Raw genomic sequence first — 26620 nt, 5'->3', positions numbered from 1 at the left:
CCTTTCCAAGGCTGGTTAGATGGCAGAAGGAAGAAGAAAGATCCACCAGGCTTGGAGAAGAGAGAAGTTGGGTACCACAGAGAACTAGGTGGGCTTAAACTATGGAAAGGAGCTAGCTCTGGAAGGCACACACACACACACACACGTATCTAAAGATGGTTCTAGACATATTCAAAACAGGACACTTCTTTCTAAAGGACCACTTTTCCACTCAATCCAAGAAACTGGCCTCGCCTAACCACCATACTCTCTTTTGGCCCCAGGCCGTATCCCTGAAGCCTGTCCTGGTCCCCCAAGAAAGCATCCCCCTCCTCCCTTAGGACAGAAGAGGAACAAAAGGAGGTCTTTTCTGCAATGCTTGGGTTGAGGAACTTTTTCTCACCAGCTATTTATTTAGCATCTGAGTAACAATGGCTGGGGGCAGGCCCACCCCTGCTTCTGTGTCCAAACTGAGAGCTTCCCTTACCACTAGAAAAAGCGACTTGCCTGCGAAGCCCGGGCAGGGCAGTGAGCTCCCACGTGAGGGGAGGGGTGGGGGAGGGCCGAAGGGGAAGCTAAGAGAGAGAAACGGGGAAGAAAAAGAAATAATAGTAAAAGACATGCAAGCAATGTGTTGAGGAATATGGTTTCAAACCAGTGTCTACTTCTTGTAAAGAGGGACAGGGGAGAAAGGGGGAAAAAAGGGGGTGGAAAAGTAGGAGGAGAAAGAGAGGAATTGGGGAGCGTCAACATGAAGGAGTTTCCTTAATATTGTGGACGGATTCAGAAATGAATGAAGAGATAGTCCATTGAAAAGGGTTGAATGCCATGACAACTAGGAACAACCTTAGATTTATTCCAAACAGTTAGGACACATTGAAAGAGAGCGTCAATCATGTATTATTTCGCCACTGAAATAAATGCAAAAACCGAGCTGGGACAAAGGCTTCCAACGGGAGCGGGACATTTGTCTACATTTCGCTCATTGTCCGCAGCTTAGCAATCGGTTTGTATTTGTGTTTGCCCGGGTCCGACCACCCAGGACGCGCCGACGAGGGGCTCGCTCCAACCTGGGCCATTGTCACCCACGTCACATACTGGGGGCGAGGCAGCCAGGGCTGCAGAAAGCCGCTGAGCGGCTCGGAGAGAGTCGCCCTCACCCGGCGTTGGCAACCCGGGGGTGGCAGGGGCGCCTTGGTGGCCTAAGCAGCTGCGCGCCGGAGAGGACCCGGCGTCCGCGCGGCCTCCGCTTCCCCCGCGCTAAGCGGCCCCAGCTTGGGGCTGTCCAGGAGAACCCAGACTCCCACCAGCGACCTGCTCTGCCCCTCCTTTACCCCTAGACTAGGCTCCTTCTAGATGCTTCTTGGGGCGAACAAGCATCAGGTAGCAACACCTCCCCCCCAACAGTTCAATTGGACAGAGGACCTGTCAGGGTGGCGATGCCTGTTCCTCCCCAGCGCGGAGAACCGCAGTCCCAGGAAAGTTCTGTTCCCAGATTGGGGGGCGGAGCGGGGCGGGGGGGGGGGAGAGAAGGTTGGAAAGTTCACATCAACCCCAGGCAAACTGGGAGCGCCGCTGGCGACCCCATCCTTGGAACGCACTCTCGGGGTGTCCAAAGGGAGAAGAAATGAAAGGATTGGCAGGGCTGTAGAACAAACGCCTCCCCCACCCGCCAGCACCTCAAGCCCACTTCTCCCCTGTAGCTTTCTGGGTCCTCACCGGGGTTGGAAGCGTGACCCCCAGCCCCGTGCTGCAATCCCGCCCCTCTTGTGTTCCCGCCGCTCCACCTTAAGCTAAGGCTGGCTGGAGAGGGAGGGTACCGGGACAGACAGGGACACTACAGGGCCAAAATAAAAAAAAATAAAAAAAAAAAGGAACTGGCCAGTGTGCTCGGTCCTCCACCGCCAGGAAAGTAGCTACAGAGGCCTTAGGCAGCTAGGCTGGGCCGAGATCCCAACTCGGCCTAAGTTAGAGCATCACAATCCTTGTTCTCTCCAATTCTTGGACCGCCCGCCAAGCAGAAAGTGAACTGCGAGTCCTCGGTGGCTGCAAAGAAATCGGGGGCGGGGAAAGGGGGGGGGGGAGATGAGGGAAATAAATGAGTCTTTAGCAAATAAAGGGTGGCTGGAGGGGGGTGGGTCGCTAGCTGGAGTCTGTGGCCCGCCCCGAGCCCAGTCCTCTCCAGGATTTCGAGTCCTTTCGCGGTTAACTAGAATCAATTACTTGCCTTGTCATTTCTAGTACTCATCCTTAAGCCTCAACCAAAATATTGACCTAGGAGGCTTACAGAAGTTGGGCTCTTGCCATTTGAACCGGATCTTGTTTGGGAACCCACCAGCGATGGGAAGGAAAGATTTTTGAGGCTGAGCCTTCGCTTTCACCCCCTTCTCCCCCCCCCCCCCCAACTTTTCCAAAGGCTCCACAAATCGCCAATTTTCCGACTAGCTCCTGGGCAGGCAGGCGGGTAGGGGTGAGAGGTAGGAACGGGTAAATGTTAAAGAGGATTTTTTTTTCCTCCTCCTCCTCCTCCCCCTCCTCCTCCTCCCCCTCCTCCTCGTCCTCCTCCTCCTCGTCCTCGTCCTCGTCCTCCTCGTCCTCCTCCTCGTCCTCCTCCTCCTCCTCCTCCTCCTCCTCCTCCTCCTCCTCCTCCTCAGGTTCCTGTTTTCTTTTCTACCAGCCCCCTCCCCGCATCTCTTTTTAAGATGCAATTTGTTAAAACGGCCCTTTCAAGTGTGTGGTCTCCAGAACAACGCGGTGGCTCTTTGTATGTAAATACTGGGTTAAAAAAAAAAGGCTCTCCCCGTCTTTGCAATTAATTGACACGTTACACCTCTCATCTTGCTCTAGAGGGCCGTTGGCTGGAAGCGCGGAGCTCCCCAAAACCCACAATTTCACATCTGCAAATACTGTCTTCATCCACTTGACTCCCAAGACCCGCCCACACGTGGCCAACCTTTGCGTTTTTTAATGTCTCTTCCCCCCCCCCCTTTTTTCCATCCTTCTCTCGCTCCCTCTCTCGCGCCCCCTCCCTCCTCTCTCTTTCCCTTCCTCCCTCCCTCTTTCTCCCCCTCCCCCCTCCCCAGGTTCGTGAGTGGAGCCCAGCCTTATATGGACTGATCGCTCGGGCAATGGCCCATTTTTTCCTCGCCACCAGCCGCCACCGTGCGCCGAGCGGCCGCCGGAGCCCGAGCCGACCGCGCCTTGGCACCTCTCCTGGAGTTACAAACTAAGGTCGGGCTGGCGCTCGGCGCGCCGGCCGCCAAGTCCCTGCGTCCATTTGCTCTGGCTTTCAGAGAAGACAGAGGCTCGGGGTTGGGTTTTTATTCCTCCCCCCACCCCCACCCCGCGCCCCTTTCCCTTTCTTCCCGTCACTGTTGTGTGTGTGTGTGTGTTTAGTTCACCTCAATTTTTTCTTTGAAATAATAATTCCCCCCCCCATAATTGAGGCCCATCCCCCTCCCCTCCCGACCCTCCCCCGCCCGCCGGGGCTGGGGAGCGCCACGAATTGACCAAGTGAAGCTCAACTTTACGGCATACATTGCGGGGTGCCCAACCATGTCGCTGACCAACACAAAGACGGGATTTTCGGTCAAGGACATCTTGGACCTGCCGGATACCAATGATGAGGAGGGCTCGGTTACCGAGGGGCCGGAGGAGGAGAACGAGGGGCCGGAACCCGCCAAGAGAGTCGGGCCTCTGGGGCAGGGCGCCCTGGACGCCGTGCCGAGCCTGCCCCTGAAGAGCCCTTTCTACGACAGCAGCGACAACCCCTACACGCGCTGGCTGGCCAGCACCGAGGGCCTCCAGTATTCCCGTAAGTAGCGAAACGGAGCCGCCGCCGCCCATTCTTACCTCCAGCCCTGCGGCTGCAGCCCCGGCTGGACACCGGGGTTGGGGGTGGGGAGGGAGGGAGCCTTGAAGCTCACCGGAGACCCGCACTCCGGGTCCCAAGGAAGATCGCTAACACTTGTTTAGAATAGCCTCTTTCCTCCTTTCACCCCCAAACCCTCCATCCCCGCCCCCCCCGCCCTGGCCAAAGATTTTTCCCCCCCAACTTGAGAAGTTAAAGAGACAGAGAAGGGAAATGTCTTCCAAGGGCTGATGGCAGATGTCAAGCCAACCGATAGCTTCATCCGGAGACCCTGGACTCTCTGACCACAGAAGGGACTGGCCTGGCGCACATTGGAGCCAGCCAGTGAGTCTGGTCCGGCTCCGGGTAAAGGGTTGGGGGAGGCTTCGGGTGGCCCGGGTATAAGTAGCTCACCCTGCCCCCGCTGCGCGATCATCAGAGGATGCTTTGTGCGGTGTGCTGGGGGGTGTCCAGAAAGCCTGGAAGAAGAAGAAAAAAAAAGAAAGCCCCCCCCCCAAAGAAAACCTGCCTTAAATGGTTGCGACGATCAATGCTGGGATTGTGGAGGTTTTCTTTTTGAAAATCTGCCCACGTCTCTCCAGAGAGGAAATAGTTTAAGGAGGCCGGAGCCCTTAACCCTCAATGATCTCCCCCCCGTGCTCCATTCCCCACCAAATTTGCACCCCTACGGGAGCGAACCCCTCCAAAAATCCCCAAGCCCTTACTCCTGTTGATTCTCTCCCCCCCCCCCTTTTTTTTTAAACCCTGGGCGACTCCAACGGCTTCCTCCGGAGTGCAGAGGATCAGACCAAAGCCAGCCAGGTTGGCACAGGACTAGAGGCCCCAACCGAGGAAACCCGGGTGCTAGAGGTCTGCGCCCCCCGCGCCGCCACCCCCCTCCCCCAGGCCCTGGGCCTCCAAACGCCTGATGCGCTTCCTTCCACCCTCTCCCTCCCCAGTGCACGGGCTGGCGGCTGGCGCACCCCCTCAAGACTCCAGCTCCAAGTCCCCTGAGCCCTCGGCTGACGAGTCACCGGACAATGACAAGGAGACCCCCGGCGGCGGGGGGGACGCGGGCAAGAAGCGGAAGCGGCGGGTGCTCTTCTCCAAGGCGCAGACCTACGAGCTGGAGCGGCGCTTCCGGCAGCAGCGGTACCTGTCGGCGCCCGAGCGCGAGCACCTGGCCAGTCTCATCCGCCTCACCCCCACGCAGGTCAAGATCTGGTTCCAGAATCATCGCTACAAAATGAAGCGTGCCCGAGCCGAGAAAGGTATGGAGGTGACGCCCTTGCCCTCGCCGCGTCGGGTAGCCGTGCCCGTCTTGGTCAGGGACGGCAAACCGTGCCATGCGCTCAAAGCCCAGGACCTGGCCGCCGCCACTTTCCAGGCAGGCATCCCTTTTTCGGCCTACAGCGCGCAATCGCTGCAGCACATGCAATACAACGCTCAGTACAGCTCGGCCAGCACCCCCCAGTACCCGACAGCACACCCCCTGGTCCAGGCCCAGCAGTGGACTTGGTGAGCGCCGCCCCTCCGAGACTCGCGGCCACCCCCTACCCCTCCAGCCCCCACCCCCCGCCCCGGGCCCAGGTTCCACTCCAGCGGCGGCGGTGGCGGCAAGGAGAACTGGGTCCTGAACGATGGGTTATTATTATTATTATTATAATTATTATTAGAGTCGAGTTGACTCTCGGCTCCAGTTGGGGGAGGCGCAGAGAGATTGCCCGCGTCCCCCCACCCCTACAGACACACACACACTTTGGGAGTGGCAGATTCCAGCCGTCCGACTCTGCCCCCAGCCCTCTTCCTTTGAACCTTTGGAGAGGGTTGAACTTTAAGCCGTGTTTACAGAAGGTTTGCGCAGCTTCGCTTCTTTGCCTGGGGGAGGGGGGGGACATCCCAACGTTCAACTTCATCACTTGAAAAGAGAAAAATCCAAGCTCCCCCACCCCACTCCGCCCCGCTTTCGTGAATTTTGTATAATATGTTGGTGTGAGTAGCTATATTATTGTCAGTCGTCTAAGCAAGTGGGGGACACTTGAAAGATATTGAGGATTTCTTCTCCCTTTCTCTCTCCCTTTTTAAAAAAAAATAAGAAAATGCTCAATATTTATGGCCATGTAAACCGTTCTGACAACTGGTGGCAGATTTCGCTTTTTCGTTGTAAATATCGGTGGTGCGGTGCCAAAATGACATTCAGAATGGGCCTGTCCCTCTCCAGGCCCGACTCCTTTCTTTGTGGTTTGTTTTGGTTCGATTATGTTTGGGTTAACCCCCTCCCCCCCCCCCATTTTCTTCTTCTCTTCTTTTTATTTTATTTTATTTTGTTCCGTGCGAACAGTTTTCAAATATGGAAAAGGAAAAAAAAAGTACGTAGGCGAAAAGCCCTCAGCCCCATTTTCTGGGGTTCTGAGCCCCAGAATTTAGAACTCAGCTGGTCAGCACGGTTCTCCCCTCCTTGCTCCAGAGCGCCGGGCGCCGAAAGCTTTCGATTTTTTTAAATAAGAATTTTAATAAAAATCCTGTGTTTAAAAAAAACAACAACAACATGAAAACAAGCACAACCCTCCCGTTTGTCAACTTTGTCGTCCTGCTGGGGGCGGGAAACCTCTGACCAAAGAGCGACAAGCAGTGCTCCTCTCTGGGCTGGGACGCTGGAGGAGCTCCCCACCAGGCCGCACCGGACTGACCACCGCTGCACTCGGAGCTTAGGACCCGGGGGCCCTAGCTCCAAAGCTCGGCCTCCAGCCTGCTAGCGGGTTGGTCAGGAGTCGGGGATGGCCCTTGATCTTCGGGGATGGCCCTTGATCTTCGTGCCTCTCCTTGGGGCTTCTCGGCTGTCTGAATCTCCCAGCAGCAGCGCCCTAGTCTAAAAAGGAACCGTGACTTTGGGGAAGGCAAAGGCGCAAAGGCGAGGAGAGCAAGCCCCCCTCGCCCGCCCAAATCTACGAGTGGCTCCTTCAAGCCTGAGAAGCTGTTGAAGCCACTACACTCGATGACTTTCACTTTGTTGCGTTTGATTTACCTCGCGCTGAAAAGGGGGGGGGGGGCGGGGGAAGGGGTCCCGAGGTTGACACTGCTCGGCTTCCTCTCCACCCCCACCCCCTTTTCAAAATCTTTGGATGGGTGGAGGCCCAGGAGCCCACTCCAAGGCCTAGGCGCGGATGGGGAAGAGTGAAGGGGGTTGGAGAGGAGGGTTTGGAGGCTTTGGCTGGGGGTGGGGAGGCGGGCATGATGGGTCCTGGGTGCAGAAGACCGTGGGACAGTGGGGTTGCTGTACACCTCTCCAAGCTTTTGGATCCCAGAGCGCAAAGGAGCGGGAGACCTTGACAGTTTCAGCCAACCAGCCTTTCCTTTCGGCGATGCCCCTATCTTTCCAGGGTTTCCAGCTCTCTAGCCAGGAACTGGGTCCTTTGCCTAGTCCTCTCTCAGCGTTTGGTGGAGCGTGCCACGCGTCCCCCTCACCAGGCCAGCCCTGGGGTGCGCGGTTGTGTGTTTGACGAACTGTTGGATAGTGGCGGTTGGAGGTGGGGTGGTACGCCCAGACCTCCAAGGGCTCAAGTACCGGGGAGCCAGAAATGGGTAAACAGCCCCGGGCTCTTCCTAGGAGGTTGCAGCCCGCCTCAACAGAGAGTTGATTCCATCCCAGCCTCGGCCCTCGGTTCACGGATGCTGGCACACACTTGGCTGCCTGGAGGAGCGTCGGGGAGGGAGGTTGACAGACTGGGGAGTCACCTTTCTCCTGAATCTCGCAGATTTGGGGAAATACCCGTGGTTCTGTGGCTCTGAGCCCAGCGGGTGAGCTGAAACGCCTAGAGATTGAAAATCAGCCCATTTGGAAATAGTAACTCTGGGTTTCTGCGGAGCTCTAGCTTCAGGGCTAGGGGGTTGGAGGGAGGCGCTGAGGCCGAGCGAAGGGAGCGGTCCCTGATGACTTTCTGCTTCCCTCCAGTTGATGATCAGATTTAATTCAATATCTAAAGCAAACATGATTATCCATGTGACCAAATCTGCGCGTCAATAGCACTCAGCGCAACGCGCCCAGGGACGTGATTACACTTTATTCCCGCGTTGCGCACGGGTCCCTGGATAATTGAGGGCAGGGAATCTTCCTAATATCCGCTTCCAGGTCCTTTCCCATCTCCAGGTTCAGCAGTTGGAGAGGGCAGTTTTCCTAAATGCTAAAAAAGTCTGCCTTTGTTCTCCGCACCAGCTTGGGAACCTTTGGGGATTTGTAAAAAAGAAAACAAAAACAGATATAGTTCTCCCCCTCCCCCAAATTATTTGTGGCTAATAATCGGGGGCCAACCTGCTCTGGATATCAACCACTCACCGTCCCAAGTGTAACTGTCTCTTGCCCCCAGCCATCTAGGGGGAAAGCGTATGTTCCCAGACAGAGGTTTGTAGGAGGCTGAGGTGCTGTCTCAACTCCAGAAAATCAGAGTTGCTTTTGACTATCTTCGTCCCCAGCCCTTCCTGGGCCAAGAATAGTCACAGGGGTTCTCTAGGCTTTGATGGAGGAAGGACGGGGATCAGAACGCTCCAACTCCTGCAGGTTTCCAGCGTGTGCGAGCTGAGAGTGCATTTGGGTACACGGCCAGGCCCACCGGTCTGCAGTCTGGGTATGCTCGCTCCCGTGCGGCTGGGACCCAAGAGGTGGGCCTGGAGCCGCCTCTCCTCTCTCTCTGTGTCCTCCGGGAGTCTATAAAAGCGCCTGCGGAGCCCTGTGTGGCCCTAACCCCAGCGCCCTGGGAGCGCACCCGGCGCAGGGTCCGCTTCGGCAGTCTATCTTCGCCCAATCTACAGCAGGCCGCACAAAACGGCACAATGGGAAAGCTGGGAGTTGGAGATGTTAGAGGCGTGCATATTAAAAAGGGACAGAGAAAAGATCGTAGGGGACAGAAAGACGGGAAGAGGGAGAAGGGGCCGTCCTCCCCCCACCCCACCCGGCACCATTCAGCGCGCTTATCGCGGGCAGTGAATCCCGGAGTCAGGCAGAAGTCTCCTTGGGGTTTTGTTGGGCCTGTCACTGGGTCCCTTTGTCATCCGCGGACTCCATGCTGGATTCCATATGGCCAGCTGGGCCGAGGGAGCGCGAGGAGGGACATGCACAAAACCCAAATTGTGTCCGGCTTTCAAACCCTGTATTGTTGTCTGTGAAAGGAAGACGCATTAAAAATTCGTGCTATATCTATTGGGGAGGAGGGTGGAGGAGGGGAAAAAAGCCACCCCTGTCTTTGAAGGCTTCAGAGGGCACTTGCACCGCCTAGGCCCCATGACTCTGAGATCTGGATCTCTCCCCCCATCCCCTTTCCTATCAAATGTTGGTTCAGATGCTTGGGCCAGGTCTGTGAGATGTGTACTTTCAGGGTTAGGACTCCGGTGGCACACTTCGCAGTGCTGTGTGACAGAGCTGGTGGCCAGGCTTGTGTTTGGGCACCCAGGCTGAAGCCATTGGACCATCTGGGGTACCCAGGGACCGGTGGGTGCTGTGTCTGCCAGAGTTTGCCACTCCGGAGTAGATGAAAATCCAGCCCTCTGGTTCCAGCATCGAGGGTACAGCTACTCTTCTACTCCTGGCCAGAAACTCTCTGAAAGCCTCTGCGGGCCCAGCACCATTTGTAGCCATGGCCTCTCACAAGACGACTGACACGGGTCAGATCCATTGCATCCCCCGGCTAGAGAGTGATGCTTCGTTTTTTGGATTTCTTTGAGGCGATGTGCCAGCATCTGGGTGCAAGGGAAAATCATTGAGAAACTTCCTCCAATAACCTCTCCACGGTGGAGGGAGAGATTTCCTCCTACGTTCTTAATGTCTCCCACCTCCTTTTGTTTGCAAAATGCAGTAACAGAAAGCACTGTCTGGTTTATAAGGAATTTGCCGCCGGGCCCCCCCCCCCCCCCCGTTTTTACCTTCTTTAAGTGTCTGAGTTGGCACCAGGCAGTCGGAGATAGTTTGGATCATTCCGGCTCCCTTACAATAGCCAGGTCAAATCCTCCATAAGCAACCTCCAAATAAACAGTATGTTTGTAAAAAACCAACAAATGTTCACGCTGAGCTGTGGAAGCCAAAGTAGAATCCAGACATGTTCCCCTTAATGAGCCGAGTTGGTGGAAATTCCAATTAATCCAATCGGTGTCCTCCTTCGTTTAATGGTGGCGTCATAATTAGAAGAATCAGATAACTCCAGAGGAGTGAGAACAATCCCTTCCCCATCACTCCCCACCCCCAGGCCAAGGAAATAACTTATTTTTCTTACCTATTGACAGTTAGGCTTAGTTGAGACCTGGTGTGGATTTCTCAAGCCTTTTCAAGAGCTTGGTCATTGAAAAGCTAATCCAATATTTACCTAGCATAAGGACAGTTCTCAGACGTATTTATTAAGGCCCATCGCTAAGTGATTACTTGGACCCAAGACAAAGGCCAAAGGCGAGAGTGTCCAGGCGCATCGACTTGGGTCCCGTGGGATCTTCCTCATATAGAACTTGGACGCCAGGCGTGAACTTATGAGCTACTGAGGTTCCCCTCCCGTGCTGAAGTGGCCTGTGGATTAGATGCTGTGTTGGGTGGTATTTCAGGAAATGTGTACTTGTGGCTTCCTGAGAGGCCGGGCGCAGTGACACTCTAAACCGTGTCGATATATCATCTTTTATCCAGGATCTGCAAATAAACCCCTGATCCCCTCGGCGCATGATAGCCGCTGCTATCTCGCCAAGGAAGCGATCTGAGTTTTATTGCTTTCACCAACGCCCCAACACACACACACACACACACACACACACACACACACACACACACACACACCTTTCCCACCAGTCTGGCTTTAAAAAAAAAAAAGGTCTATTTTTCCTTCCCAGACATCGTTATTATTAAAGAGACGAACAGGACTCCATCAGCGCCGCCATCAGAGCAACTGGGGGAATGTGGGCCTCGCGCGTGGGGAAACTCTGGTGGAACCGTGCCCCGCAGATTGCAGGAAAAACTACCGAGTCCTGCGCGCCGCCGCCGCCAGGAGGCGCCCGCGCTCCACCCACCCGCGCGCCGCCGCGTCCTGGGCATGGCCCGGGAAGAGCGTGGTGTGTGCGTGTGTGTGTGTGTGTGTGTGTGTGTGTGTGTGTGTGTGTGTGTGTGTGTGTGTGTGTGTCTGTGTGTCTGTGGTTGGGGGCGGGGGGTTCTATTCCCGAGTCCCTCGCTGCTCGTGCACCGGAGGGCAGCCCCAGGTTGGAGCCCAGCACCGGGGTAGAGGAGGGAGCCGCTCAGGGCAGCCAGGTCCACAGCGATCCGCCGGCACGGACCTCCGGTGCCTCGGTTGCACCCTCGCTACTCATCAGCTCCCACTCACGTGTAACCTGCTGCCCCTCCCCCAACTTCCCCGAGCACAGGCCTCTGTAAATGGGTCGTCCAAGAACGCTGGCCCTTGAGAAGCAGCAGAGAGCGGGCTCCGCGGTCCCGGGCGGTGGGTCCCCCGGCCTTGGCTGCCGGAGGTGAACCCGCGGTGAGCAGTTCTGTCCAGATGATTTGTCCCTGGGGGTCGGGGGTGGGGGCGGCGGCAAGAGAGTGATTCTAGCTTTGGTCCAGGATGGGGGCGGGGAGAGGAGAAGATGGAGATTAGGAAGGAGAGATCTTCCCCCTCTGCCCGCCCTCTAGTCGGGGATTCGCATCAAAAACCATCTCCTCCTCCGATCTAGTGCCACTGCCACTGACGATCTAGAAAGGCTCTTGGAGAAGCCGGTCCACCTCGCGCCTTTCCCAGGGCGCAGAGAATGGTTGCAGTGGCTCCCTCTGACCACCAGAGGGAGACACAGCTCCCGCTCCGGCTTTTGGGGTCTAGGCTGGGAAATGAAAATCACTCCCCTCTTTGCCCGGCCCGCCATCTCTCTAGCTAAGAGCACCACTAGTGACCCCGACCCTGTGCTGGTGCCCTGCCTGAGGCACGGAGAGGTCCGGCAGTGGAAAAGACACACGTCTCTGCCACCCACCTCCACACTCTGATTTCAGAGTGCCTTTCTGAGAGGCTGGGTGTGGAGAGGATGACATTCCTCCACACTCCTCCTCTGTCCCCTCACCTCCCGGGAAATACCAGCGCCTGAAATCCCAACTTTTTTCGCTGTTGGTTGGAACCTCCTCCCACCAAAGGCATTCACAGCTTCAAACACTGAGCTCCTTAGTAAGCAAGCAATTTAGAATCAGCTGGTGGATCCCCCGATAGGAGGGCTGCAGTGCCAATATTGTCCGCGGGGTGGCGCCATTGTATAAGAAAAGACTGCCCGGTCGGGTTCTGCCTGAACACCTACAGGTGTAAAAGATACTACCTCTGGCTGCGATCCTGGAAAAATCAACACTCTGCTCTTAACAGTGTGATGAAGAGGCTGACGATATTCAGCCCAACCGAAATCTTTCCTTCCTCCCGCTGAAGCCCGACACCTGAATTATTGCTACCACCCTAAAATGTTCCCTTCTACCAGGGTCGTGTGTTTTGTTCTAATAAACTTACTGGGCTAATCGTTGAGCACTATGTATTGAAAGCTGTAGATAGAAAAATCCCATCCTTTTCCTCATTACTTGCCTTTACATGTGGTGGTTTTGCTGTTCTTCATAAAATGGTACAAAGCTGAGGCCGGTCTCTGCTCCTGTCTCCATGCCTGAAGACTGAACACTGCCACATTTATTGAGAAACTGCTAAGCCAGCTGCTGAATGTTTCCTGTGTCACCTTGTTGGACTCTCCCCACCATTTGTCCCTTGTCTGAGACAAGGCCTCTTGCACAGACAGGCTGTTTCTTTACAAAGAAAGAGGTCCCACGGGCGGAAGGAGGCCTGTCCTGTTTCAGGTGAAGGAGATCCAGATTGTGCCAGCCCCTAGATATTCGTTAAAAGCCTGCCAGCACTGGTGGTTCAAGCCTGTGATCCTAGCTATTCAGGAGACCAAGATCTGCCTGGGCAGAAGAGTCCATAAAATTATCTTCAATTAACCAACAAAATGCCAGCCTGGAGGTATAGTTCAGGTGGTAGAGTATTAACATGAGTGGACAAAGCTGAGCAAAAGCACAAGGCCCTGAGTAATAGCATGTGTGTGTGCATGTACACACAGGTGTGCACACCTGCATCCTAGCTACACCCATTGGAGGGCTGGAATTACAGGAGTGTGCTGCCAGGCCCATTTATTTTATTTCCAGTTTACTCCACATTTCTCTAAGTCTGCTAACTGCAGAGCAGAAGAGACAACTTAATGCCTCTAGGTGAAACTGACATGCTTAGTGGAAACGGAAAGGGAGAGATTAGATTGGCAGATTTTTGTGTTTGCAGTAGAGAAATAAGATACCCACTCATCTGAAGCCTTTCACAAATAGCTAATATCCGGGTGCTGGTGACTCACACCTGTAATCCTAGGGACTCAGGAGGCTGAGATCTGAGAATTGCAGTTCAAAGCCAGCCCAGGCTGTGAAGTCTATGAGACTCTTGTCTCCAGTTAACCACTAATAAAGCCAGAAGCTGAGCTGAGGTTTAAATGGTCGAGTACCAGCCTTGAGCAAAAAAAGCTAAGGGGCAGCACCCAGACTGGGTTCAAGCCCCAGTACTGGCACACAAAAAAAGGAGGAGGAAAAAGAAGCTAGTCCATCTCAACCAAGGACACACAGGCTCCTCCAAGCATAAAAGCGACCCTTTGGGGTGCAGATGTTGGGCGGCCACAGCTGCGGTAGCACTCTGCCCACAGTCTTCCCACGGGGCCAGCAGCCTCCTCCAGCTGGCACCTGCCAGCCCCTGTCTGATGGAACAGGGGAGTGCCTCACACTGGGACCGTGGGGAGCACTGGAAAGTTCATGGTCTCGAGCCAATTTCAGATGAGACTGCTGGATGAATAGCCTGGCTGCACCCAGCAGTCTGTAAGCAGCACCACGCAGAGGCAAGCTCTGTCTCCCAGAAATCCCCAGGACTGAGCCCTGCGGCCCTCAGAGGCTGTTTGCTCATAACACCTTGACTATGTTCCCTCATTTCCCTGCCCTTTCCACCCTTCTTGGGATCTTCTTGCTAATTAACTATGTGTGAACCCTTGTCTGGGGGACCACACAGGGCGGGGCCCAGTGGACATACAGGCAGTTGAGGTTTCTTCTTCCAGAACCAAGCTACTCAGGAGGCTGAGATGGGAAGCTCACAGTTCCAAATCAGGCCAGGCAGGAAAGTCCATGAGACTCTCATCTCCACTAACCACTAAAAGAGCCAGAAGTGGAGCTGTGGCTCAAGAGGTAGAGCACTAGCCTTGAGGGGGAAAAAATTGAAGAGTAGTGCCTTAGGCTTTAAGTTTCAAGTTCCAACACACACACACACACACACACACACACACACAATGCAATGGTTAAAGTCAACCCCTGGATATTAGAATATGACTTGGAATGACTCTGAGACCAAGTGACTCAGTTGAAATGAGGTCATCCAGGTGCACACGAGGACACAGATACGTGTGGAAAGAAGACTATGCAAGGGCCTGGGGAGAACACAGCACTCCCCCTGACACCCTGACCTCACACTGCCGGTCTCCACAACCCAGAGAAATAAATCACTGCGGTTCAAACCACTTTGCTTCTTGTCGTACTGTGTTCTGGTGGCCCTGACTGGTTTATGCACTGAGACCTGTCTTGAAGTTCTACCTGCCTGGGGCTTCTTTTCCTCTTACCCTAAGGGCCATGTATTGAGAGTACTGGGAAGGTGGCGTATAGACCCTAGGGCACAACTCAAAGCTGGACAAACAGCGTAGCAAAGCCTCCTCTGCCTGGCGCAGCTGATGGGCATCGTGAAGAAGCAGCCACCCTCAGCAAACAATATGAACTGCGCCCCCCCCCCCCCCCATCTCAAGCAGCTGTTCCAAACCTTGAGGTTTCAGATTTTCAATGGTCAGCCATATGTGAAAATCCACCCTTTGGTTCTATGTGATGTCAGATGGAATCTGATAGCGTTGTTGGGTGGTCTAGCTCTTCTTGTCCACAAGTAAGGACAGGGGAAGAGCCTAGGTTCAGCCAGGGACCCCGCTTACATGTGGGCACTGGCTTGGGTCACAGAGTTTCCTTCCAGCAGGTGGCCCTTGTGCCTTAGCCCACAACAACCTGACAGCCCAGACCTCCGGACCCTGTTGAGCACCATGGTGTGTCTGTGCTCCTGAGGACGGGTGTCTCGGATCTTCGTTTCTTTGTCCTCTGCGTAGTCTGAGAACCTGTGAAGTCCGGTTCTTCTCTCCCTCCGGGTGCAAAGCAGGCAGACCATCTCTCCGGGCCCCTGATAGGCTGTGAACACGTGATGCTCACACTCCCTGCAGCCATTCAGGGACTCATGGCCACAATGTCTGAAGTCCACCTAACTCCATCCTGAAAACCATGATTCTGATCAGGGATCACGGGGCATATGTGAACAGGCTGCTTGGAGCCAGTGCTCTTTAGTTGAACAGTTATTGAGAGAGAGGCTGGAGAGATGATGATTGATGATGATGATGATGATGATGATGATGATGATGATGATGATGGACCCCCTAACTAGGTGGATGGACTCTAGTCTACTGTGCTCCCTGCCAATCCTCACGTTCCTCAGACAGAAAGGGGAGAGAATAAAATTCTGCCCACGGAGGTAACACCTTGAGGAGAAAGGTTGCATCCGCACAGGGCTGGGAGGGTTGCCTGTACCTGCTCCGTGCACTCTGGCTGCCACACGCACAGGTGAGTAGCCGTCATTCTTGTCTCTCCTGGGCCTGGCTCATAGAGTCTCCAACTTTGAGCACACAAATGAATCCTTTTGGATTTTATAACACGAACTTCCTGACATTTTGAATTTCTGCTTCTCTAATGAGCTGGCGGGGTAGAGAAGCTACTGCTGTGTGTAGCGGTGGAACTCCAAATGTTCATTTCAGGTGAACTTCCGTTAAATTATCAGTCCAAAGCTTACGGGAATGATTGATTGTCTTCCCTAAAACAAAGCTGGGGAACTCTGAAAATGGTCCGTGAATCATTATTTGTGAAATGAATGAAGAGCCAAAAAACGATGTTGACTCCTAGAGCTGGACAAAACGTTAACATTATTTTGTAATGACTCTCTCCCCGCCAATTCTCCAGGTGAGGAAACTGAGGCCCTAAGGGGGAAAACTCTGTTGCAGCTCACACACCCAGGTGACCTGTGGCCCAAGAAGGAGACTCTCAGCTGGGTTTCCTGTCCTTACTTCAATTGCTTCCAACAATGGCACCTAGCTACAGGGGCACAGCAGATGCTGGACCAACCATGCATAAATTAAGAGCAAGCCACTGTCATCGATACTTACAAGGCACAAACCATGCCAAGAACCTGTACCATCCCTCAAAAGATGGCTTGTGTCTGTGTGTAACCTCAGACAACTTAGTTACTTATACTTTCTGAGCATATTTATTTCTTGTTTTCATTTAATTTAATTTTATTGTAAGGATGATGCCAGAGGGATTACAGTTACATACATCAGGTAATGAGTACATCTCTTGTCCAACATTGTGCCCCCTGCCTTGTTTTCTCTCACTTTCCCTCCTCCCTGACTCTCCTCCCCCCAAGTTGTAAAGTTCATTTCCAACATACTGTCTTGTGAGTATCGCTGTTGCATTGGTTCACCCTTTATCCTTTGTCTCACCATTTTAGGATTCCTTTTCCCATCCCCAAATCAGATAAACATATATACAAGACATAGGGTACCAAACTAAAATAACAGTGACATATTTAATTTTACTGCTTTAAAAACAAATAGCCAGGCTGGGAAGGTGGCTCAGTGGTAGAGCGCTTGCCTTGCATGCATAAGGCCTTGGGTTCGATTCCTCAGCACCACATAAGTAAAAACAAAAAAGCAGGAAGTGGCGCTGTGACTCAAGTGGTGGAGTGCTAACCTTGAGCTGAAGAGCTGAAGGACAGCGCCCAGGCCCAGGGTTCAGGCCCCACGACTGGACCCAAAAAATAAAAAATAAAAAAATAAAAATAAAGACAAATAGCCAAGCATGGTGGCCCAGGCCTGTAACCAGGAGATCAGGATACCTGAGGCTTGAGGCCAGCCTGAAGAAAATGTTTACAAGGCCTTCTCTCAACAAGCCAGGGTGGTGGTGTAGATCTGTGATCCCAACCAAGCAAGAGGTTGTGGGAAAGAGGCCTGCCCCGGGCAAAAACGCAAGACTCTATTAAAAAAAAAAAAAAAAAAAAGAACTGAAGCAAGAAATGGGCTGGGACATGAATCAAGTGGGAGACCCTAAGTTCAAAGCCCAATGATACACACACACACACACACAACCAAAACACAGGTGTGCCTATAATTCCAGCCCTCAGGAGGCTGAGGCAGGAGGATCTCAAGTTCAAGGCCTCCTGGGACACACAGTGAGACACTGCCTACAAGGTGGCAGGGAGGACACAAAAACCAAAAACAGAGAAGGTTCTACAACCTCTGCCTAGCCAAAGCGTCATAAGAAGATGTTACTGCATCACTCTCAGTGGGAAGCCTGCCACACACCCTGCCTTGAGTCAAACACAGACACGAGCAAGGCTGGGTCATAAGGGGGAGGGGGAGAAGGATGAATCCAGAAGGACAGGCAGCCAGTGCCTGGGTGAGCAGGAAGGGAACTGATGGCACACCAGCCTTGGCGACTGACATCCCAATAGAAATGTTCTCTGTATCTTCAGTCGGGTGCCAAGGGCCACCCTGGCTATCAGACACTTCATATGTGGCCAATATGACTGAGTAGTTCATTTCGAAGTTTATTTAATAATGATTCATTTAATAGATGCATCTAGGTTGGTGCATCGAGCAGAAACTTCCAGTTTTAAGCAGAGACACACACAATAACACCAGGCAATGGTAGTTCATGCCTGTAATCCTAGCTACTCAGGAGGCTGAGATCCTAGGATCCCCGTTTGAAACAAGCCTAGGCAGAAAAGTCTCCGTGAAACCCTTATCTCCAATTAACCACCCCAAAACTGGAAGTAGAGCTGTAGCTCGAAGTAGTAGAGTGCTAAGCTTGAGCAAAAGAGCTCAGGGGCACTGCCCAGGCCCTGAGTTCAAACCCCACAACCACTGCCACCACCAACAACAACAACAAAAATCAGATAACCACACAGGGCCAGTAGCTCCAGTATTCGAAGCTGCAGAAGGAAAGGCCTAAGTGATCCCTTCTCTCTTTCCTGTACAATGCCCATCATATAACAACATCACGCACAGCTCCTCAGCTGTCTGTGCTCTGGCTCTCCTGAAACTTTCAGTTCATTCTGGAAAGAATGGCACCAATGGCAAGGGCTTAGGAATATATAATTCTCCCCAAATCTTTAACAACCTGTTCATACATGCTTCAGATAAGCCCAAATTCCAAAAATAATACAAATGTTTTTAAAAATACTATGAGTTTTGCTGGTGCTAGTGGTTCACATCTAGCTCCCCAGGTGGCTGAGATCCAAGGATTGCAGCTCAAAGCCAGCCTGAGCAGAAAAGTCCATGAAACTCTTGAATTAAGCACTAAAAAGCTGGAAGTGGAGCTGTGGCTCAAGTGGTAGAGCACTAGCTTTAAGCAAAAAACACAAGCACAAGCTGGGCGCCAGTAGCTCACACCTGTAGTAAACCACTAGTAAACCATGGGGCTGGGAAGGTGGCTCAGTGGTAGAGCAATTGCCTTGCATGCATGAGGCCCTGGGTTCAATTTCTCAGCACCACATAAGCAAAAAGAAAAAAGCCGGAAGTGGCGCTGTGGCTCAAGTGGTAGAGCGCTAGCCTTGAGCTGAACAGCTGAGGGACAGCGCCCAGGCCTAGAGTTCAGGCCCCGCGACCGGACCCCCCCCCCCAAAAAAAAAAACCACTAGTAAACCAGAAGAGGCACTGTGGCTCAAGAGGTAGAGCACTCTCCTTGAGCCGAAGAGCACAGGGACAGCACCCAAGCCCAGAGTTCAAGCCCCACGAGCAATGCCCCCCCCAAAAAAACCACAAACAAAAACAAAAACTCAGGAACACAGGCCCTGAGTTCAAGCCCCACAGCCAGATCCCCTACCTTCCAAAAATGAGTATGAGTTTTAGTTGCTACCTTATCAGTACATCTGGCTGGGACAGGGAGTGGGTAGAGAGTCCTCAGACTACTCCACTGCAGAGAGCAATGGAGGCACCTCCCTGGGCATGTGAGCAGTTCATATGCCGAGGACACAGGACAGGCTGGAGAGTCCTGTAGAACTCTTCCCAGAATAACAAACCCATGCCTAGGCACTGATGGCTCTCCAGAAAGACAGCGCTCAGGCCCTTACCAACTGGGAAGAGTAGGAGAAGAGCTCTGGCTGGCCTTGCGTCCCTCTGGGGAAGGTGGGCCATTGGAAGGCAGGACTACCTTGCATGACAGCTAAGGTTTCAGTGTCTGAAGTCACCGTGCGCTCTGGCCTGGGGAAACAATGTCACCCAAGAGAACTGTGGTCTCCAGGGACACACAGGCCAGGAGCGGGGTTGGAGTGGACGGCGGTGTTTGCTCTGAAGTTAACCCTTCCCCACGGCCCATCCACTCCTTTCTATGGGCTTGATGACATTTCATAAAAAATCAAGCATGGTATCAGCAGCAGGAGAACATCATTTAACGAGACAAATTGCAATAGCACTCTTCATACAAACACGCTTTTAAAGTTTACCACTCTGATCCTATGAAATTAGACAAAGCAATTATGGACATGGCCACCCCATGCCCTCCCCAGCCCTGCTGCTGTAGGGAATGGCTCTAATGGAGACGTTGTCCCTCAGGCTGGAGAGGCTGCCTGGGTACAGGAAGGCAGAAACAATTATCATAGTTGGGTTAATTAATCAAATGAGGAAATGGGGGGGAAATCCATCTTGTTGGAGCAGCCTGGAGTGTTCAAATGCAGAGGGTACAGGACAAACAAGACAGTGCATACTTGTCTGAATTCTCTTTTTCTTCTTTTCTTTTTGATGACAGTCCTGAGGCTTTAACTCAGGACCTGGGCACTGTCCCTGAGCTATTTTCCTCAAGGCTTGTGCTCTAGTCCTGTACCACTTGAGCCACAGCTCTAGGTCTCAGCCTCCATAGTAGCTAGAATTATGTGTGACTACCCACCCTAAGCTGAATCCTTACTTTTTCTGTGTGAAGTTAGAGGATACATCTGTGACTGAAGTTCAGCTCTGTGTTTGGAAACTAAGAAGACAGCAAATGCTTTAAGAATCAGTGCATCTTCACCAAAGCCAAGGTATGGAATCAGCCCAGAGGCCCCTCAGTGGATCAAGAAAATGTGGTATAGATCCACAATGGAGTTTTATTCAGTCATTAGAAAAAAAATGATACTGTACCATTTGTAAAGAAATGGAAAGACCTGGAAAACAGTAACTGAAATACAGTAGATTCAATAGAGATCTCTAGTATAATTCCTTAGAAGGTCAAAGTTCAACAAAATCAATGCCAAGAAACAGGTACTTGAAAGTCGTAGGATGGGGTCCTAGGGAGAGGAGAAAGGGTGGTGGGAGAAAGTCAAGAATTCAAAGGATAGCTTATAAAATTCAGAAAAGTGAGGGTTGAGTGAGAATGTTGAAAGGGATGGCATTGAGCAAGCTGCATTGCATTCATAAACTGCTTTGTTAAATGATTAAAAATAAAAAGTAAAATTGAGAATCAAAACAACAACAACAAAAGAATCCACGAGGAAGAATGAACAGGTAACCATTATGAGTGATGAACATTTATCCATTCTTAGCATTTCCCCCCATTTTACACCCCCCCACACACTTACAACTTCTACACTATGCCACACATTCCAACACATATAATTGCTTGGCTGAAACTCCACCATGTGAACCATGCCTCAAGCCAAGGATGGTTTTTGTTTGTTTGTTTATTTGCTTGTTGCTATTTATACAGTTATACTACAATATAACCTTTATGGATCTTGAAAAGGCTGGTTAAAAAGCAAATTTATTAAATATTCTGCCACTACATCAATTTAAAAGGCTCTTCAGATTTTACAAAGAATGAAAGTTACTCAAACAGAATTGACCTGAATATTTTACTGTACATACAGCAGTGGAATGAAGCCGTCCAAGTCTGTGTCGTGTTCTAAAAACACACTTTTACATTAAATATGGATACCTTAGAGTCTCTGCTGAACATTTTGTCTGTTTCTAAAAAGGTATGAGGATCCATTTCCTCGCAGCTAAAGTAACTATGGCATACATTTTGTACATAGTTCAAGCTTTAATAAGCATGAAACTGTGCCCTGTTAAGGTAAATAAACAATTTAGAGGCAATGCAAATAACCAACAGAATTATAAACAGACATGATCAAACACAGTATCTCTGAAGAGTAGGATAAGGTGACTTTAACCATCCATTTTGTGGTTTCTATATACATAACTGGTTCAACACAATAATAACTAACAAAAACACTATTAGCAGCTTGGCACTGGCAGCTCACACCTGTAATCCTAGCTACTCAGGAGGCAGAGATCTGAGGATCATGGTTCAAAGCCAGCCCGGGGAAGTAAAGTCTATTAGACTCTTATCTCCAATTAACCACTCAAAAACCAGAAATGGAACTATAGCTCAAAGTGGTAGAGTGCTAACCTTGAGCAAAAAGAGTTCAGGAACAGCAGTGCCCAGGACCAAGTTCAAGCCTCATAATTAAAAAAAAAAAAGCATTAAGGTTAGGCATGTATGATTTACAAGTAAGCAGAAAAAATAAAAGCTAGCAATATGAGATGTAAATTACCAAACTATTTTTATATGAAAGGAAATTACTTAATACAAGGTGCCATGGCTCACACCTGCAATCCTCCCTACTCAGCAGAGAGAGATTAGAATCACAGTTCCAGATCAGCCCAGGCTAAAAGTTAGTGAGATCCCATCTCAACCAATAGGCATGAGCCTGTAGCTACATAGAAGGCCATAGGTAGGTAGAGCATGGTCTAGACTGGCAAGGGCAAGAATATGAGATCCTATCTAAAACATACCCTGAAATGCAAAAGGAGCTGGAGGCATGGCAAAGGAGGCAGAACTCTTGCCTAACAAGCACAAGGCTCTGGGTTGGAGGGATGGGAGAGGAAGGGAGAGAGGGAAGGAAGGAAAGGAAAGAAGGAAGGGAGGGAGGGAGGGAGGGAAGGAGGGAGGGAGGGAAAAAAAGATCATAAATTCAATTTCAGTCTTGCAGAAAATTAAGGATGTCTTCTTAAAATTAGATTATTTATTGTCAATAATATAAGCTTCACTAAAGACTATATTTTGCTTTTGAAAGATTATAGTTGATTGCTTTTTTTTGCTGGTACTGAGGCTTGAACTCAGGGCATCTCAAGTACTTGGCTCAAGACCACTTGAGCCACGGCTCTAGCTCAAGTGTTTTTGTGTTTTTTTTTTTGTTTTTGTTTTTGTTTTTTCTATTTTGGAGATGGAATCATACAGACTTTTCTGTCCTGGTTGCCTTCAAACCTCCATCTGTCTGATCTCAGCCTCCTAAGTAGCTAGGATTACAGGCATGAGTCACCAGCACCTGGCTAGTTAATACCATTTAGATAAAATTTAAAGAGAATCACCCTTTCTCCTTTCCTTTCCTTTTTTTCCTTCCTTTCTTTTTTCTTTCTTTCTCTCTTTCTCTCCTTCCTTCCCTCTTTCTTTCTCTCTTTCTCTTTCTCTCTTCCTTCCTTTCTACTTTTTCCTTCCTTCCTTCCTTCCTTCCTTCCTTCCTTCCCTTCCCTTCCTCCCTTCCTTCCTTCCTTCCTTCCTTCCTTCCTTCCTTCCTTCCTTCCTTCCTTTCTTTCTTTTTTTTTTTCTTTCTTCCTTCTTTGTTTCTTGTGTGCCAGTCCTTGGGCGTGGACTCAGGGCCTAGTCACTGTCCCTGAGCTTTTGTGCTGAAGGCTAGCATTCTACCACTTGAGCCACAACTCCACTTCTGGTTTCTTTTGGTAGTTAAAGAGTCTCATAGACTTTCCTGCCTGGGCTGACTTCAAACCATGACCTCCAGATCTCAGCCTCCTGAGTAGCTAGGATTACAGTTGTGGGCCACGGGCATCCAGCTTCTCCTTCTTTTAATGGTAGGTACCACACCACAAGTGTTTGGTACAAGGTCATATCTCTAAGTATTTTTACTATTATAAACATCATAATTATTTGAGTGTCTAGTACTGGTTAAAGGTTCCAGTTCTCTGACCAACGGACTTGAGTTTAGGTCAAACTTACTTTTATGACAGTGGGATGATTACTCCAAATCTCGAAACCTTCCTGTCTTGATCTGTAAAATGGGAACAGGATTGACCTAGTCCCTTGGGCGGGATGAATGTGACTGTGCACATGCTATCTTTCCTGTGGGCCCTGGATAAAAAAGACCAAGATCAATTTCAGCTAACTTGATGGACAACATCTGCAGTCAGTTTTGTGTCTTCAGGGTTTTTTTCCCCCCAAGTCCTGATAGTTTTTCATATTATTTCAAATAAAACTTCCTAAGTGCAATTCCATGCATGCTTGTTTTAAAATACGGAACTGCCCTCCCAGGTAGATTCCTCCCTGAAATCGTTCCCCAGCTTCCGCCGCTGTAGCCTCAACCTGAGCTCCAAAATCTTCTCATCTGGCCTAATATTTACCACTGCTTTCTCACCCTGATGTCCAGTTTCCTGATTTTTCTTTCAGTGGTGGGGTTGAGTTCTTTGCCTTCATCCCTCTCCCAGCTAGGCTGGCAGGGACTCGGGGCACGGTAAGTACTCAATCAGTGTTCCCTGCTGCTGAAATAAAATAGGAAACTGCTATAAAACCTACAAGGCATAGTGGAAATGGAAGGTGTTAATTGAAATGTCACTTTTCATAGATTAGTCATCACCATTGTGATGAGAGAGCTCTGAGTGCATCAACAATGAGGCCAGGATTCTGCCAGGTGATCTGCCTTTCATCCTGGCATTTGTCATCCGATGAATCTTAAATGTTTGCTCCAGTTTAATATGAACCCAAGGAACAGGCCATGCTCAGTTCACCACAAGAGTAACTTGTCAAATGCCTTCGCCCTTGATGGGGGCTGTTCATACCTGTAATCCTAGCTACTGAGGAGGCTACAATCCAACGATTAGGGTTCAAAGCCAGCCCGGGCAGGAAAGTCCATGAGACTTTTATCTCCAATACACTGCCCAGCCCCCAAATAAAAAGCTGAAAGTAGAGCTGTGACTTAACTGGTAGAGTGCTGCCTTGAGCAAACAGAAACAGCACCAAGGCACTGAGTTCAAGCTCCAGGACGGGCATACACACAAAAATAAATGCCCTGACCCAACTCTGAAAGCAAAAGGATTTCTTTTATTCTTTGTTTTTCTTTTTGTTGGTCCTGGGGCCTGTACTCTGGGCCTGGGCTCTGTCCTTCAGCTCTTCAGCTCAAGGCTAGCACTCTACTGCTTGAGCCACAGCACCACTTCCAGCTTTTTCTGCATATGTGGTGCTGAGGAATGGAACCCATGGCCTCATGTTTGCAAGGCAAGCGCTCTACCACTGAGCCACCTTCTCAGCCCTGCAAAAGGATTTCTTAGCTGGACTTTGGGAATTCACTTCCATACCCAACTACTTTGGAAGCTGATGATCCTGATTTGATCCCAGCCTGGACAGAAAAATTCACAAGACTCCAAAATAACCAGCAGAAAGCTGGACCTGGAGGCATGGCTTAAGTAATAGTAGGGCAATCACTCAAGCAAGCACAAAGTACAAGGCCCTGAGTTCAAACCCTGGTGGTACTGGCAATTAAAAGAGGGGAATTTCTCAAATGATAAAAAATGCACACATTTTTCAGTCCTGTTCATGTGAATATCTAAGTAAATTTTAAAACCTTTTCAATAGGTTGCATGAACTTTATTTGCGAGAGGGTAGGCGTATTATTTTTTCTTTCTAAGGATCTCTCTACCAGTGTTAGAACAACTTTACCCAAAGAAATCACTACTTGGATTCCTACTGGGCTTTCCCAAATCAGAATGTAAGGTGTCTATGACCAGATATCAGTTGGAAAAATAAGAAGCTGGGTCCCTCAGCTACAACTGCAATTTATACTGTCGCAGTGTGTGCTTACTTTCAATAGAAACATGATGCATTTTGTCATTAGGACAAGCTTTATGCTGTATGCTTCAAATATGCCCTGATGTTAGGAAGTATTATAATACTCTGGGGGGGGCAGTGCTGGGGTTGAACTCAAGGATTCATGGCTAGCACTCTACTACTTAAGCCATGCCTCCAGCCCAGCATTTTACTGGCTATTTGGAGAAGGAATCTCATAGATTTTTCTTCCCCGGGCTTACTTAGAATATTAATCTTCCAGATTTCAGCCTTCTGAGCAGCTATGATTATAGGTGTGAGCCACTGGTGCTTAGCTTCGAAGACTCTTCAACAGTAACTTGCAAAGATCTTTTTGTTTTGTTTTTCTTGTATTCGTTTTTGAGACCAAGTCTCATAATATAACCTAGACTGGCATCAACATTGTGATCCTCCTGCCTCAACCTCCCAAGTACTTAGATTTTTTTTCAGAGATCTTAATAAGCCATTCCCACAAGGTTATCTCAGAATATCTACTTTTCCCTCTTTGCCTTCCAAATTTATCACAGGTCAAGTTGGAACTCATTAAATCAAATATTAAAGGCAATCACAAAGATGATATATTACAAAAAAGCACATCATATACAGTGAGAGGGGGAACGAAGGGCAAGCTTTATTTCTTTGGCTTTTTAATTGTTCCCTGAAGGAAGGGAAATCTGCTTTGAATAGTTCTTCCAGGTGATCATTATTAAAACTGATATTATTAAATGCCCCTGTGGAAGGAGGGAAGGAAGGAAGGAAGGAAGGAAGGAAGGAAGGGAGGGAGGGAGGGAGAGAGGCAGGGAGGGAGGGAGGGAGGGAGGGGAGGGAGGGAGAGAAAGAGGAAAGGAAAGGAAAGGAAAGGAAGAAATTAAAACAACTAGCTAAAGGATCCTGTCTTTCCTCTTCTACTTTTTTTTCCCCTGAGACTGTCTTGCTATATAGATCAGGCTGATCTGGAACTCAGTAGGTAGTCCACACTGACCTCTAACAATCTTCCTGCTACAACTTTCTGTGTGTGGAGATTACAGATATGTGCCAATATGCCTAGCACTTTTCCATTTTTAAAAACAATGTTGTACTGGTACTAGGGCTAGAAGTCAGGGGCACTGTCCCTTAGATTTTCACTCCAGGATGGCACTTTATCACTGCCACAGCTGGATTTTTGCTAGTTAATTAGAGATAAGAGTGTCACAAATGTTCCTGTCTAGGCTGACTTCAAACTGTGATCCTCAGATCTCAGCCTCCTGAGTGCCTAGGATTACAGGCATGAGCCATCAGTGCTCAGCTCTCCTACTTTAATATATATATTATATATTATTTCTATATAATATAAATATATAAATTATATATATATTTATATATACACACACCTTTCAGAAGAAGATGAAATTTTGATAGGTACATTTAAAATGTGCTATTTGTATCTTTACTTATGTATCTTTACTTACTTATCTTGTTTATTAACAAGAACTTCCAGAGGACATACCATCTAGACTTCAGAACAGCTAAGCACATGCCAGATGTAGCCATAGCCTCTGCTTCCCTTGTTGCTAGGATGGCACTGAATATCTTTGCTCAGTTATGGCTCCTGGTTCTCTAATTGGTTCCTAGAGAAACAAGTTCAAGGGGTAGGTGAAGATTGTTTGTCTGGGAGTTGGAAAACTGAGCCATTTTTTCTCTTGCTTTTACATCAATTTTATAAACAGAGCAACCTGTGTGAGTTAACAAACCCTCACAGTGCCAACTGTTCCAGGAAT

At 50.2% G+C, this 26620-nt stretch overlaps 1 protein-coding gene across 1 annotated transcript; it reads left to right on the top strand.

Moving 5' to 3' along the window:
• The first annotated feature begins 3534 nt into the window (after positions 1-3534).
• Nkx2-2 (NK2 homeobox 2) lies at positions 3535-5351 on the top strand. The gene is made up of 2 exons (XM_042666555.1): positions 3535-3793; positions 4789-5351. Exons 1-2 carry the CDS (start codon positions 3535-3537, stop codon positions 5349-5351), a joined length of 822 nt encoding a protein of 273 aa, XP_042522489.1.
• The last annotated feature ends 21269 nt before the right edge of the window (positions 5352-26620 follow it).

The sequence above is a fragment of the Dipodomys spectabilis genome, unplaced genomic scaffold (genome assembly GCF_019054845.1).
Source record: "Dipodomys spectabilis isolate Male_0828 unplaced genomic scaffold, ASM1905484v1 ptg000365l, whole genome shotgun sequence".
NCBI lineage: Eukaryota > Metazoa > Chordata > Mammalia > Rodentia > Heteromyidae > Dipodomys > Dipodomys spectabilis.
The sequence above is the reverse complement of the archived record's forward strand: the minus strand, read 5'-3'. Positions and strand labels throughout refer to the sequence as shown.

Coding starts and splice junctions, on each gene's coding strand:
- Nkx2-2 (XM_042666555.1), top strand. CDS start 3,535: ATGTCGCTGACCAACACAAAGACGGGATTTTCGGTCAAGGACATCTTG. Junction 3,794..4,788: donor CGAGGGCCTCCAGTATTCCC/GTAAGTAGCGAA, acceptor CTCCCTCCCCAG/TGCACGGGCTGGCGGCTGGC.